The following is a 16,448-nucleotide window of genomic DNA, read 5'->3' as shown; positions in this document are numbered from 1 at the left end:
CTGGAACCAGCCCCACAAAGGCCCCTTCTTATTGGGGCATCTCATCTGGAGCCCATCTCTGTTTGTCTTGGTTATTCTGAGTTTGTGCCCCCTTCTCTCTGGGAGAGCCCTAGGTGGGGGCATTTGGAGGTCATTGAGTGGGTAATCACATGTTGAAATGGGATCTGGGCTGGCTGCTGGGGTGGGTCCTAGACCCTCCCTGACTCTCTTTGTAGGTGTTTGTCCCCTTTCCCCAAGGCCCCCCTGCACGAATTTGGCCAAGGACCCACCTTCTAATGGACTGTCACTCTTGGGAATAAGTAACCGCCTCCCCTCTCTTTCAGCGGGTGCCAAAGCCTTTGTCTGCGATCAGTGCGGTGCCCAATTTTCGAAGGAGGATGCCCTGGAGACGCACAGGCAGACCCATTCTGGTGAGTTGACTTTGATTCCCATTCTGTGGGTCCTCCACAAGGTGATGGCCCTTGGATGTGAGGTATCTTGGTGGCACCCCCTTTCAGCAAAGTGATATTGAATCATTTCCTGGGGCAGGTGTGAGTGGGGATGGCTGCACCAGGTTCGGTTCCTCCTGCATGTGGGGCTGGCTGGGCAGCTATGACTCTGCCCCATCAGAACAGCTGCCCTGCGTTAAGCCAAGACCTCTGTCCCTAACAGGTTGCTGAGGTCCCATTTTCGCAGAGACCTCCAGTACTCTTGTTGAGGACTTAGTCCATAATGCTGTCTCAGTAGCCCTTCCGTCTGAAGGGGCTGGAAACCTCTTGTACCGGGTATGACGAACTCTGAAATCTTGTGTGGCTGCAGTGGGCAGGTTCGCCCTCTGCAAGGGTGGAGTCATTGTCTAAGAGGAAGCAACCTGTCCACAGGATGTGTTTGAGTTATATCAACAACCAACGATAGTGCTTCATTTGATTTCAAAATATTGATGTCACAGCCTCAGCGCCGTCTCCACCCTCCTCATCAGCATCGTCATCTTCAGCAGCAGCAGCAGCACGGGGCACCTCACGCTTACTCAGTGTTCACAGTGTCCCAGGCACGGTTCTCAGTGCTATCTCGGATGTCATTTGGCTAATCTTTCGATTAACTCCATAAGGTAGGAGGTGACTCGCATGTCATAGACAAGGACGCCGATGCTAACGCAGGGAAAGTGACTTGGCTTAAGTGAGTGATGAAGACAGGACGGTTACGACTGATTCCGCCTGGGCTTAATCCAGGCTCTGCCACTTACTATTTGCAGGACCGTGGATAAGTTACTCAGACTCTCTGAACTTGGGTTTCTTTCTCATCTGTTAGAAAAGTGAAGTAATAACGCCTACCTCATAGCATATAGCGTTGTAGGGATTAAATAGGATAATTTATACGAAGTGCTTTGCGGAGTGTTGGTCTCACAGTAAGCATTCAATACATAGTTGTAGATGTCTTTAATTTAATAAATACCATTTGAGTTCCTACAATGTTCCCGGCACTGTTGGGCCATTTAAGGTGAGTGACATAGGAGACAGACAGCATTTCTAGTGGAACTGTCATTCTAATAAGGAGAGAGTATAAGCAAATAAGTATATAATATAATGTCAGGTTATAAGTGCTAGTAAGAACAAATAAAGCAGGATAAGGGTAGAGAGTGAGAGGGAGAAAAGTGGTATTTAAGATCACATGGTCAGGAAAGGCCTCTCTGAGAAAGTGACATCTGAGCAGTCTGAAAGTGAGGGAGTGAATCTTACATCTGATGAGAGACTTATAGTTATAAAATATAAAGCACTCTTATGACTCAATACTAAAAATACAAATAACCGAAATTAAAAATGGGCAAAGGATCTGAATTAGACATTTTACAAAATACACAAATAGTGAGCACACAGAGTGAAGCCGGACACCATGAGCCATCAGGGAACACAAATCAGAATCAGGAGGAGATACCGCTAACACCCGTTAGGATATGGCCACAATAGAAATACAAACAGGAAGGTGTGTCGGCGAGGGTGTGGGGATGTCAGAGCCCCCACATGCCGCTGGTGGAAAGGAAAGGTGCTGCTGCCACTTTGGAAGATGCCTGGCAGTTTCTCAAAGAGTTAAGCAGAGTTACCATGTGACAGGGCCGTGCCCCTCTGAAAAGATACAATCACACAGAAGCTTGTGCATGAACTTTCATAGCCACATTATTCATAATAGCCAGAAGTTTGGTAGAGGTAACCTGGTGTCTACCCGCTGATGATGAATGGACGAACAGAAGGACAGAAAGGAGGTTCTCCTTACAATGGGGTATTATTCAGCCATAGAAAGGGATGAAGTACTGGTACATTCTGCAACATGGGTGAACCTTAAACACATATGCTCCATGAAGGAAGCTGAGCACAAAGGCCACACAGTGTATGTATGATGTTATGTACACGAAACACCCAAAGTAGGAAATCGGTAGAGACAGAGATGAAGAGTAAGTGCCAGAGGTGGGGGAAGCTGGGCAGGATATTGGGGGGATGCCTTATAGGTGTGGGGTTTTCATGCAATGGAAGTGTTCCAAAATTGGTTGTGGTGATGGTCGCATGACTCTGAGAACATTAGAACAGAGGTCCCCAAACTTTTTACACAGGGGGCCAGTTCACTGTCCCTCAGACTGTTGGAGGGCCGGACTATAAAAAAAACTATGAACAAATCCCTATGCACACTGCACATATCTTATTTTAAAGTAAAAAAACAAAACGGGAACAAATACAATATTTAAAATAAAGAACAAGTAAATTTAAATCAACAAACTGACCAGTATTTCAATGGGAACTAGGCTCCTCTCACTGACCACCAATGAAAGAGGTGCTCCTTCTGGAAGTGCGGCGGGGGCCGGATAAATGGCCTCAGGGGGCCGCATGTGGCCCGCAGGCCGTAGTTTGGGGACCCCTGCATTAGAAGCGGTCAAACTGTACATAGTTACTCTTGACAATGTGGGTTCAAACTGTGCAGGTCCATTTACTATGTGAACATTTTTTCAGGAAACACATGTACTGTTCTTGATCTGTGTTTGGGAGTCTGTGATGTGGAGGGCTGACTGTTATGCACTTATCCACACCATTTTATACAGGGCACTTGAGGGTCCCCGGATGTTGGTGTCTGCAGGAGGCCAGGAACCAATCATTTGTTGATACTGAGGAATGACTAAGTTTTGGTGGGAGTTAAAAGCTGTGCATAGATTTTCATCTGCCTAGAAGGTCAGCACCCTAATCCCTGTACTGGTCAAGGATTAGCTATACTTTAAAAGCATGACTTGTGCATTGTATTTATGGTACAAGAATGAATCTCAGTAAAGCTGCGTACACATATGCACACCACACACATGTGCACAGACATTTATAGAGAAGGGGGGAAGTAGCCCATTATAGGGTTTTGAATGGGAGAATGGCATGATTTATGTGTTTAACAGATCATCCTGGCTCCCGCGCTGGTAATTGACCACGGTAGTGTTTCAGTTATCAATGGCTGCACAACAGCCAATTAAAGCAATGATGTCTCATCATCTCAGGCAGCTCTGGGTTGACTGCTCAACTGGGCAGTTTTCACTTTGGGTCTCATGGGGTTGCAGTCAGGTAGTGTCCGACCTGGAGTCATTTGCAGGCTCTTGGCTGGGCTGGACATCCAAGGGAGCTTCCCCACTCTCTTGTCTGACTCAGTGCTGCTCCTCATGTCCAGCTGCCATTCAAGAGCCTGGTCTTCTCCCATGGCAGTGTTGGGCTCCAGGAGTCTGGAACAAGAACTGCTGGCCCCTTTAAGAGCTGGGCTGGGAGCATGCAGTATCACCTCTGCCATATTTTATCGGTTAAAGGGGGTACAGGCCAGACTCAGGTTTGGGGGTGGACGATTAGACTCCCTTTCTCAAAGGCATGACAAACATGTAGGGAGAGTGAATGGATGGTGGTCATCTTTGGAGACAAGCTACTGAGCAACCCCAGGGGACTGTAGCGGGAGAAGGGAGTTTCTCCATACAATGTCAGCTGCTGCTATTGTAATTATTGCCGTCAGTATCTCCTTGACCTGCCCCGTCACAAAATCTACCTCTCCTGAGTGGATAACATACCTCCTAGAACCGGTATCATGGGCTCTGGACTGGCTCGTGGCAGTGAGAGGAGAGAGCTTGCTGGGTGAGCTCTTACTCCTGTGAGCGCCTGCCTGGCTCCGTTGTGGAGAAAGTGACCTGGCCGGATGATTTGGTCAGGATTCTAGAGTCAGTTATCTTGAAAGCCAGGGGAGGACTCAGGTCTCCCAAGGTCCTAGCCAGTTTCTTTTTTATTTTTTTTATTTTTATTATTATTATTATTATTCATTTTAGAGAGGAGAGGGAGAGACAGAGGAGAGACAGAGAGAGAGAAGGGGGGGAGGAGCTGGAAGCATCAACTCCCATATGTGCCTTGACCAGGCAAGCCCAGGGTTTCGAACCGGCGACCTCAGCATTTCCAGGTCGACACTTTATCCACTGCGCCACCACAGGTCAGGCCCTAGCCAGTTTCTTGTTGCTAGACGACGTGTCACTGAGCATCCCACTCTGAGAACTCCAGTCTGGGGGCTGAGGAGCCGGAGCTGTGAGCCAGCTTTGCCAAGCAGCTTAACTCAGTCCATCCAGATTAACTTTGCAGTAGCCGGGAGCAAGCTGCCTGCCCAGCCAGGCTGGGGGAAGAGGCATAGTCCCCCTGGGGCGCACAGAGGGGGCTATTGCTCACAGCAGACCCCCACACTTACTGAGTACCTTCTGTCTGCCTGGGACTCAGTAGGGTTATGGGAGTGATCAACAGACACACCTCTTGTCCTTCCCCACCAACAAAACAGCTTTCTTCAGATATAATTCACATACCACATAGTTTACCTGTTTAAAGTATACAGTTAATGGTTTTTGGTATATTACTCTATTTTTTAAACTGTGGGAAAATATATATATAACCTAAAATTCAGCACTTTAACCATTTTTATGTATACAGTTTGGTGATATTAGTGATTTCCTGGCCTGTTTTTAGAGTTTAAGTATCAATTCAGCTTTGAAAGTCATGATGTGTCTTAGGACCAGGGTATATGTTTCGAGTGTGATTGGAGGGAGCCTGGAGTTTGAGTCAGAAGCCTAAAAGAAGGGCTCTAACTCCACTATCTAGCACAGGGGTAGTCAACCTTTTTATACCTACTGTCCACTTTTGTATCTCTGTTAGTAGTAAAATTTTCTAACCACTCACCAGTTCCACAGTAATGGTGATTTATAAAGTAGGGAAGTAACTTTACTTTATAAAATTGATAAAGCAGAGTTACAGCAAGTTAAAGCATATAATAATAATTACTTACCAAGTACTTTATGTTGGATTTTCGCTAAGTTTGGCAGAATAAGTCTTTATAAAACAACTTACTATAGTGAAAGCTATCTTTTTATTTATAGTTTGGTTGCTCCACTACCACCCACCATGAAAGCTGGAATGCCCACTAGTGGGCCTTAGGGACCAGGTTGACTACCACTGATCTAGCAGGTGGATAACCCAGACTTGTTATTTGTTCTTTCCGTCCTTCAAGTCTCCTCACCTGCAAGAAGAATGTGGTACTGACCTGTCTTGTAGCACAGGTGGACTCAGACCATTCGGCCTCACTTTGGCTTTATATCTAGGTTGAGTATGTGGGGCTCTTGAAAGGGGGGAGGAATGGAAGAAATGATTCCAAGTGAAGGATGAGAGACCCAGACCGGATGCATTCAGCAGGCTCCCTCTCCACCTGGGTGTGAGACATGTGCAAGCTTCTCAGTGGTGAGGAGCACTTTCTAGTGTGCACCGGTCGGGGTCTACTGGGCAGCTGCAGCAGGAGCCTTACTCTCAGTGCAGGGGTGGCACCGAGGTGGCTCTTCCTGACACACAGCAGAGCCCGTTTGTCACCTATTGTGCTATTTCCGGCAGAACCCAGATAGAACCTCAGACTTCTCTAATAATCACTGGAAGAACACAACTTGAAATCTGATTGTCATCTCTGTTCTAAAAATGGGACTCCATAATAGAAGGGTGGCCTGATTATAAAGATGCTGAAAGTCATACTAAAGTTATTGGACTGGAAAATGCCAGTGGGGTGCCAGGTGTTGTCGGAGAGCCAGTAGGGGAGCAGGGAGGGAGAGAGCCCAGGAAAGGAAGAGGAATGGCAATGCCACCTTATATTTCTGATACCTTAGCTCATAAAACACTTTGCCTGTATTATATCCATTTAACAGACAAGTAAATGGAGGTCTAGAAGCCACCCACTAAGAAGCAGCGAGCTCCAACTTCGTTGCTCTTTCCACGACTCCCTAGCTGCCTGCACATTGATTTACTCTTTAAAGAGAGCTTGTCAGAAACTGTTTAGCTCATGGTCCTGACTTGGGCCTGGCTTTTGTGGGTCCCTATGACCCATTTAATTAAGAATCCTCAACACCCTAATGGGCATGTCCCCCTCCTGAGAGAGGATACAATTTCCCTGAAGCAGACTGGGTCTGGGAGTTCCAAGCCCAAGCTGCCATACGGGGCATTTCGTAGGCTGACGTGTAGAGTTACATCATGGGTGGTGATGCGTCACACAGATATTCTTAACACTGGAGAGTGAACTTAGAAGTACTTCCAGTTCCATTTTAGCCAAAAGCTTGTCATCTTCACATCTGACCTGTTTGACCCCACTTAACCTGAGATTCCTGCTGTGGTGTGTGTGACCCCCACCTCGTCCCCTCCCTCCAAGATCTGGGCGGGCTCACGCTGGTGCGCCGAGGCCATACTTGCAGTTGGGATGGGCTGGGCTTTGTTGTCACACTTTGGTTTTCTGTTTTGGTACAGCGAGAGACATTGAGGAGATAAACAGAGATCACTTTGCACCTTTTATATTACAACAAAATACATATTGCGGATCACTGCTGCTTCCCACCCATTTGGGTTGCAGAACAATGAGGAGTTAACAGCTACGCAGCTCCCGGGAAGCTTGTGCTTTGTTTACACATCAGAATTTGTTTTACACTTTCCAGTAAAATAAAAAGTGAGAAAACACATGCACATATGCACACACACAAGCTCCACAGCTCCAACTTGGGTTCTATATCAGGAAGTTCTTAAATTAGTAAGTAGTTAAGTCCAGATAAACTGATAAATACAATTAATGGCTTAATTTATACTCTGGGTTTGAAATTTGACACATGGACACTATCTTGGCTCAGGAAACACAAGTGGTTTTGTGCCAGAGGTTTTAATGACCAATCAGTAATATAAATTGCTGCATCACTGAACAGAAATAGCTGCTCCTTGTCATTTGATCTGGAAACTTCTCTGGCCAGGCAGCAGTTAATAAATTTAAAAATAACTACCCTCTTTATTCAAAGTCAAACTAATTAGGGGTGGTTTTTACAAATCATAACGTTGTCTAAGCCACTGTACATCCCCATTTGGGACTTGAGTAGACCTGGGGGAAACAGGCAGGACTGGGCAGCGTGAGTTGGAGTGCAGAGCAGATCCTTGGCTGCTGAGCTGAACGCAAGGTGGTTGGATCGGTCTTCAGCACGCCCTGTGGGCGGGGGAGGGGCTCACTGAGGAAGCCACCGGGTGGCCTGCAGGGAACTTCAACTCCTTTAATACGTATGTGGGGAACGCAGAGCAGCTGCCTCCCTGTGATTGGAACACCCATGGGGAGATGGGCCAGTGCTGATGTTTGTGATCCAGTCCAGAGCCCAAGGAGAAGGAGAGGCAGGTGTGCACATGGCTCCTGGGAAGATGGAGCTGCCCACAGGCAGGGGAGTGGAAGAGATGATCTTAGGGGGCCTTGCTCACTGGGCAGGTTTGTCTTGCAGGCTTCAGGAAAGAGAAACCCCATGGAGCTTGAAGTCAGAGTATGAAGTTTAGGATTTTTGGTGCATGGTGACAACCAGAACTTGCGACTTGGTATCAGACTGTCTAGATTCAAATGCTAGCCCCATCACTTTCAAGTTCTATGACCTTGGGCAGGTTGCTGAACTTCTCTAAGCCTTGGTTTCTTCCTCTGTCACGTGGGCAGTGGTGGCATCTGTCTTCTGAGAGGCATTGTGAGAATTTAATTTGATATTTTATATAAAGCACTCCATGCCGGCCTTGTGTAGAGCACACGCTCAGTAGATGGGAGGGGGGGGTTCTTATCACTGCATCATCACGATCTTCGTTGGCAGCCTCAGAGGGCAACCTGGTGCCCCCGCCTTGGGTCGGTGAGGGGTGAAGAGCTAGGTGAGTTGAGATGGTGGTGAAGGAACAGGAATGGCATGCAGCTGCTTTACGAGGTGGAGGTGGGATCTTCTGGAATCCCTGAAGGTTACTTCCCCTGTGTGCCCACAGGAATAACAGCCACTGGAGCCATCTGGGTACAGGAGGGAGAGAGGGGAAGAATGAATTTTTTCTGCGCAGTGAATAGTCTCGCAGAGCAGATTCCTTTTTTAGGCTTTGGTGCCTGGAATGCCGGGGGTGGAGGGGTGACCACCTTCTACCAATATCCAAACAGATGACATATAAACCAAGACCAGGCCTGCTGCAGAGCTGGGCTCAGCACAGCACTGAGCAGGGCACCAGGAGTGTGCCCTGCACTCTCAGAGGAGACCCCATTGGTTGGTGTCCTTGAAGGCTCAAGAATCTCAAGTCTCCCGCTGATGTCCTGACCCATGTCCATGGCCATCAGGAACCTAGACTTTCTGGAACTTCTGCCTTCCTATATCCAGGGCCCTCCAAGTGCCCAGGTCAGGAGAAGAGGCAGATACAAGACGGCCAGAGTCATTCCTGAGTTGAGAGTTCTGGGACTAGGAACCTTAAGGGAAGTCTTAGAGTCCTGGGACACTCAGTTGAACTAGATCTCAGACTGGCCACGAGATAGTGCTGCTCTCGGCTCCCGCTCCAAGTTTGCCCCGTCCGCCCACCAGGCTAGCGACTTGCTTCTGCTGCAGATCAGAATAGTTAGTGCAGCTGCCTCGTTTCTTCATCCACTTACTCCCAAAGATTTAAAGTACCTACCCTGTGTGAGGGCCTTGGTAAACCCAATACGGAATGATGAACAAATCTTGGCCCCTGCCTTCCTGAAGATCGCAGTGTTGGGAGGGAAATGAACAGGTAGGGTGAACTTGCCTTGGGAACAGATAATATGATACCTATACTCTAATGGACACTTTCAAATTATGATTTCATTAAGGCCTCACTACAATCCTAAAATGTAGACATTTTTTTTTTTTTTGTATTTTTCTGAAGCTGGAAACGGGGATAGTCAGACAGACTCCCGCATGCGCCCGACCGGGATCCACCCAGCACACCCACTAGGGGGCGATGCTCTGCCCACCAGGGGGCGATGCTCTGCCCCTCCGGGGCGTCGCTCTGCCGCGACCAGAGCCACTCTAGCGCCTGAGGCAGAGGCCAAGGAGCCATCCCCAGCGCCTGGGCCATCCTTGCTCCAATGGAGCCTTGGCTGTGGGAGGGGAAGAGAGAGACAGAGAGGAAGGAGAGGGGGAGGGGTGGAGAAGCAGATGAGCGCTTCTCCTGTGTGCCCTGGCCGGGAATCGAACCCGGGACTTCTGCACGCCAGGCCGATGCTCTACCACTGAGCCAATCGGCCAGGGTAATGTAGACATTTTTTTCCTCCTTATTCTTTGTTACCGAAAACTAAAACCCGGACAGGTAAGGAAGATTAGCCCAGGGCGGCTAGAATGTAGGCCTCAGGCTCCTGCACCCCAGAACCCATGCTTTAATGGTGTTTCCCCTCCCTAGGGGGTCCTGGGCATTGACCCTAATGTGCAGACCAGGGCGTCCACTCTGCTCCTCTAACAGCCTAAGGAACCAGGCTCAAAAGCTCATATTTGCTGACCTGTGGTGGTGCAGTGGATAAAGTGTTGACCTGGAAATACTGAGGTCGCCGGTTCAAAACCCTGGGCTTCCCTGGTCAAGGCACATATGGGAGTTGATGCTTCCAGCTCCTCCCCCCTTCTCTCTCTCTCTGTCTCTCTCTCTCTCTCCTCTCTAAAAAAAATAAAAATAAAAAAATAAAAAAAAAAATAAAAAAAAAAAAGCTCATATTTGAAGAAGGGGTCAGTTAAGAACAAACAAACCAAACTAGAACAAGGACCCACAAGTTCTTACTTCCAGTCCAAGGTTCTCTCCATTCTGACTACAAAATAAGGACTTTCTTTTCCTGGCCTAGAAAAAGTTGCTTAATTTCCACATTCCTGTGTCACACAGGAAGCCATTCAAACAGATGCCAGTGTTGAGAGACTGGCTCTCATCTCCTCTGTGTTGGCTGCAAGAGTGTTCTGCCATCCGGAAACAGCTAGCACACCTGGAGGCCAGGGCAGGCTGCCGTGCTGCGGGGTCCGCCCGCCCCTCTGGTGGGAGCCGGTCTGGAGCGAACCCTGCTCCCGGGCCCTCGCATTTGCACCGTGAAGGAGGCTAGGAGATGCCTTGCCAGGAGCCTTCCAGCTGCGGAGGGCACACACATGCACACATACACACACACGCACACACTGTGTGGCTGTGTGACCACATCCCTGGAAGGTGCAGAACTGTTCCCCCACCTTGGTGTTGCTTGCTACCTGCTTACCCCTCTCTCATCCCGGATGTGTTGATGCTTAGGAAGAGCTTCAGGGACAGTCTCTGGCTCTGAAGCTCAGAGGAGAAAGTGAAGTCCTTGTTTGGAGGACCTTCTGTGGGGGTTGGCCATGGGAGGGGCCGCAGAAGTAGCAGGCAGGGACGGGAGTCGAAGGGTAGCAGCAACATTCCTTCCTTCAGGGTGGCTGCCAGCTTTGCTCTGCTCCCGCCCAGGGCCTGGCGCGAGGGCAGCACCGGGCGCTGAGCGGCACGTCAGGGGGCTGGCCCCTGTCCTACAGCAGAGGGAAAACCAGCAACAGCCCTGGCCCCTCCTCCCAAGGTCAGCCTCCTGGTGCCAGCCCCAGAGGGGCCGGGGGAAGGAGATGGGCCAGATGATGAGAAACAAGTTAATTCACCTAAAACTCTCCATGGAAAAAACAAAAAGAGAGAAAGAGAGCTTCGAACCCCTGCCTGTGTTGGAGGGTTTGGGAGAGGACAAGGTCATCACCTAGACACGTGGACTCCATGCCGGATGGTGTGACCTCCTCACTGAAAACATAATGGCATTTGACTTTCATAAATATCAAGGGTGGCTTGTATAGCGTTTCACACGGTGTGCCAAGAAATCGAACACGCGGAAGCTCGCGCTCCGGAGGGCGGGATGTCGGGGCGCTCGGGAGGGGCGTCACGTGCATCGCGGGGCTGTGCGCGCCGTGCAGGCTTCGTCTGACCTCATTTCACGCTGCTACTAGACAGGCGTGTTTAATGCCTAATATAGTTTTGTTTTCCCAGCACAGGGCTCTTGGCTCTGCTGGAGCCGCTTGCTGTGGAGCAGGGAAGGACAGCCCAGCTGTCACCCGCTGGCCCACACAAGCCACCCTTCTCTGCTGGTCACCCCAGTGACTCCCTGGCCCGTCGGGCCACCTTCCGAGTGCTTGTGTTAAGGAAAAATTTTAATTTTTTTAGAGCAATTTTAAGTTTACTCCTGTTACATAAAACTGAGCAGAGTACATGCCCCATTCATGCACGGCCTTCCCACTGTCAACACCCCCCTCCAGAGTGCTGCATTTGTTACAGCCGGTGAGCCCACAGTGACACATTGTGACCAACCAAAGCCTACCCTGTGTCCGCCATAGCTGCAGTCGCACAGAATAGTCTCACTGTCCTCACAACCTTGCACGCCCCACCCACCAACACCTTGGCACTTAGTGCTGTGACGGTCGGTTGGTGGTTGGTGCCTGTCTTGGGATTTGAAGAGGAAAACTGACCGCAGGCAGGTTTGGTTAGTAAAGGTTGTAACTCACCCAGCCAGTGGACACTGTGAGCATGTGCTCTGTGCCGGACATTAATCCTGAGCCCTGGGGTTGGGGTACAGCAGCCTGTAGGGCCCATGTGGTCCCCGCCTTCACCAGCTGCCCATCGTAGCAGAAATGACAATGAATGTTGTTGATGTTGGGGGGGTGGGCAGCATGACATGTGGAAACGATAATGAATTAGGAGAGAGGAGAAAACTAAATTCTCATCCTGGCTCTGTCATGGGCTTGTTGTATGACATGGGACAAATGACTTTATCTGCCTCTCAAATGTTGGGTGTAGGAATTAGGCAAGAAAAAAAATACTGTTTGGAGGGTTCTGTGGACCCAAGCACAGCCTGAGATCCTGATCTTGTATTGATGGTCTGTCTACATTTTTTCTCAGCCCCGGCTTTCACATTTGTAAGCCGTGATTCACAATATACGGCTGTCGAAGGACTAAATAAAATAATGCGTGCGGAGCACTTAGCCTTCCATGGTGGCTGCCTCAGTTATTATTTTTAGATGCCTGCAGTTTCTGTTCCTCCGCAGTAGATGAGTATTTGTTTCACTTTATTTAGAAGGTTATTCAATAAAAATCTAAGTACACCCTGAGTCTGAAGAAGGGATTAAAGATGAAGATCTTTTTCCTTTTAATAACTATTCTAGAAATTTGAGGGGAGTGATGGCATTTGATCTCTGAGGACTGTTCAGAACTTGGCCTGTGCCCAGCACTGCCGCCTGTTAGAGATGTTCAGAGACAGCCATCACAACACCTCCAAGGGGCGGGCTCTGAAGGGCTTCAATGAATCATCTCATTTGGCAGAAAAACTGAGATTCAAGTTCAGGGGCCCCTGTTGTCCTCGCCCTTCTGGGCTGCCCCTTCCCTTTCACCGTCGTTTTCATACCAGAGTCCGGATCATCAGCCTTAGCCCCTGACTCCTGGGCCCCACTCACCTGTCCCCACCCCCGTGCCCAGCACCCCCACGGTTCTCCCTTCTCCCCTCTGCTCTTCTCCCCAGCCCCCTACCCTTTCCTCCCTCACTGCCCTCCCTCCTTCCTTGTGAACCCCCCCCCCCACACCCGCTCCCTGATGACAGAAAGGACTTAATAAAAACCAATGTGTAACTGAAACTTGAAAAGGCCATAAATCGTCTTGTTTTTTTTCTAGGATGTTGCTCACATTTTGATTTAATAGTTGGACAAATACAAGGGCCTATTTTATTCAGAGTTTACAAGCCTCAAGGCTGTTATTCCTCCAAATTTAATAGCATCGAAATTGCAGGGTTTGCTATAATTTGCCTATCACTTTCTGCTCCACCATTGATGTTTATTGTCAGCGGGGTGGAATCTCAGTCCGACTCACTTAGATAACGTGTCTGTTAAACATTTAGGTAATTGTACCATCATTAACTTGTCACATTATTTTAGAGATTCAAAACAGAAGCAGGGTAAGTAGAGGTACCCGATGGGGGTGGAGGTGGAGGGAGGAGGAAGGGAAAACCTCTCCTGAGTTACACCACCAGGAGATGGGGGGGTTCATGTCACTCTTGACATGCAGCGGGGTGCCTCGGGGTGTGTGCCGCAGAGCTGTGCAGAACCAGGCCGGCCAGCTCCTGTGACAGCGCAGCAGATGCCTAGAAACCCTCCGTGGTGAGGGTTTCACCCCAGCTTTGGCCTTCAGGTACCAAAGTATCATTTTTACAGCTTCCCTTAGGGATGCTGATTGCAACATTGTATGTAATTACAAAGCATTGAGAACAACCTACCTGTCCAAAGGTGAGGAACCTATTAATTATGGCACCTGAGTTGGAAAGATGTTGCGATGCTTGGGTGATAAAAGCCTGTTAGAGAAAACAGGTTATGTAGTGGGATCCCATTCAATATAAAATGCAGGTGCCATCCTGTAAGATTCTGTAACACTGTCTGTCTATTAACAGTGGTCATCTTAGAGACTGGAATAACAAGGCATAGAGGGTTTTACTTTCTCCTTTATCCACTTCTGAGTAATAATTACTATCATTTAGTATTTGTTATATAATTATTATTTACAGGGCATGTATCATTTATATAATTTTTAAAATTAACTATAAATAAGAAAGATATCACCTTTGATTTCCCCCCCCCCCCTCCATGGAGAAAGACTTCTTAAAAGAAAAAGCTATAAGTGTAGCTAAATCGGTATTCAGAGAGAGAGATCCTGGACATTTAATGTCAGCTACACCAGCAGGCGCCTCAGATCCCCACTGCTAGGACAGATAAACGCCAGGTCAAGAACTCAGTGCCTTGGGAGTGAGCCCATTCCAGCAGTCACAAGTTGCAGTAGCTCTCCTAGGTGACCAAGGGCCTGACAGAGGAAGAGGTAGCAGGAGATTTTCATTATACCTAAATGAGGACTGAGGTCACACCTGGAGCTATGACCCAGTAATGGGTCACTGAGCTTGACAATTTAAAACTGCTCCCCCCTGAAATTCTGTGGCATATATGCCCCCTGGTCTCATGGGGGCTGATGGGTGTGATATGGTTCTGGCTGACTTTGGACACCGTGGTGTCTCCTGCACCCCCAGAGCCTGCTCTGTGACTTGAACAGGAGAACTCGCTGTTGCCTCTACAGCTTGTGCACACCAGTGACACAGAGGAATAGTGGGGGGAAACCCACGCAGGTCAGAAAATGAGTGAATGTTTCCACAATTGTTACTGTAAATAATGCAGATGTTTGGGGCATGATGGACAAACAGTGTGAATATTTTATAGACTGTAGGCTAAATAATGTATATATTTAGAAAAGCAGCTTAAATATTTCATGTGCTGCAGCTCAGATTTTTGCTTAGAGGATGAGCAGGGCTAGTGAGGCGGGCTAGGTGAGGGTGGGGGTACTATGGAGCCCAGGTAGACGGGCAGAGGAGTGTAGAACTTTGCAACAAAATAATTTGCAGTAAAAATATGTGTGTGAGATTGGGGTGCAACAGAGACAAGACAGCTATCAGTTACTGGGAACTCAGGAAGTTGGCAGTCTTAGATATGTACTTTTAAACCATCATTAAATATCCTGTACTCTTTTTTTAATGTGAGAGAGACAAATGGCAACCTAATAACAAGACTTTGTTTTTAAAGAGCAACTTTCAAGCAAGAGAATGAAAAGCATGCATGCACATAAGAACTTATACATGAATGTTCATAGAAGAATTATAATTATAATAGGCCAAAAAAAGTAGATACTACTCAAATATCCATCAGCTGATAAGCAGATAAATAGAAATATGGTATATCCACACAATGGACCATTACTTACCCATAAAAAAGAAGTCAATACTGATACATATTACACAACCTAATGGATGTTGACACCAACATGAAAGAAGCCAAACAAAAGGCTACATACTGTATGATTCTATTTATATGAAATGTTCAGAATAGGCAAAATCTATAGAAACCCAGCACATTAGTAGTTGCTGGGGGCTGGGAGGGGGGTGGAGAGTGACAGCTAATGTTTGTGGAGTTTCTTTCTGGGATGATGAAAATGTTCTGGAATTAGATAGTGTTGCTGATGTTTGTACAACTTTGTGAGTACATTCAAAACCATTGAATTGTATACTTTAAAATAAGGGTGGATTTTATGATTTGTGAATTATAATACAAAACAAATTCCTGGTATGTTACTGGTTTTTACAGACTCAGCACTACCCCTCTACCTGCTGCATCACAGGACTTTTCTAGGTAGGTAGCAGTTTGTATACTAGTGGCTGGTCAGACAATGTGGGAGGCTATGGTGCCTTTGGGACCATTCTATTCCTAGAAGATAACAAGAAGAAGGACTCAGATACCCCATTCCTCTGTTTTCAGAACTGGGGAGGAAGGAAGAACAAGGTCAGGACCATCAATGGGAGAGAAAGTGACCCTGCCATCCGCAGAGTCAGGGGGAGACTGAGGGGCTGCCTTTTGTGTAGATCTGAGGAAGAAAAGCCAGCCCTCGTCTTGCCTGGGAGGGGTCGCTCTTGCCAAGGGCAGGATGGGGACAGTAGGGGCCAGCTCTAAGCAAAGAATCACTTGCACAAGTAGTATGTGTTTAGTGTGGAGAAATTAGAAAACACATGTAAACTAAAGAAATGTCTCCTGTAATGCCACCATCTTTTTCAGTTTTCTCTTCCTTAAGTGAGAGGAGGGGTGAGAGTAAGACAGACTCCTGCATGTACCCCAACCAGGACCCACTTGGTGGCCCCCATCTGGGGCCGATGCTCAAATCAAGGGAGCCATCCATAGCACCCGGAGCAAGGCTCGAACCAGTCAAGCCCACTGGCTGTGAGAAGGCAAGAGAGAGAGATGGGGTGGGGTGGGGGGAGAAAAACAGATGATCACTTTTCCTGTGTGCCCTGACTGGGGATCTAACCCAGGATGTCTGCTCACCGGGCCAACGCTCTATCCACGGAGCCAGCCAGACGACCAGGATTCAGTTTTCTTTTAAACAAAAACGAGGTAATGGTATGCAACACATACCTTTTTATGTTACTTACATGCCAATAAACCTGTATCTTGGTGATTTTTTAATGGTTTTCCAGTAGTCTCCCTGACCCTGTCTGTTTTTTTCTGTAAACTTGGAGTGCCTAACTTGAGCGCTGGGATGCTC

The 16,448-nt window shown here is 48.0% G+C and overlaps 1 protein-coding gene across 1 annotated transcript in view; it reads left to right on the top strand.

Moving 5' to 3' along the window:
- Window positions 1-16,448, top strand: part of ZBTB16 (zinc finger and BTB domain containing 16) — a 191,994-nt gene that overhangs the window by 131,029 nt on the left and 44,517 nt on the right. Inside the window, exon 4 of the mRNA XM_066372807.1 lies at window positions 324-410. Within this exon, the coding sequence (XP_066228904.1) occupies window positions 324-410 (87 nt within the window). The remainder of the gene's footprint in view (window positions 1-323; window positions 411-16,448) is intronic.

Source organism: Saccopteryx leptura, chromosome 1, assembly GCF_036850995.1.
Source record: "Saccopteryx leptura isolate mSacLep1 chromosome 1, mSacLep1_pri_phased_curated, whole genome shotgun sequence".
NCBI classification, from domain to species: domain Eukaryota; kingdom Metazoa; phylum Chordata; class Mammalia; order Chiroptera; family Emballonuridae; genus Saccopteryx; species Saccopteryx leptura.
This window is presented reverse-complemented; position numbering and strand designations above follow the sequence as displayed.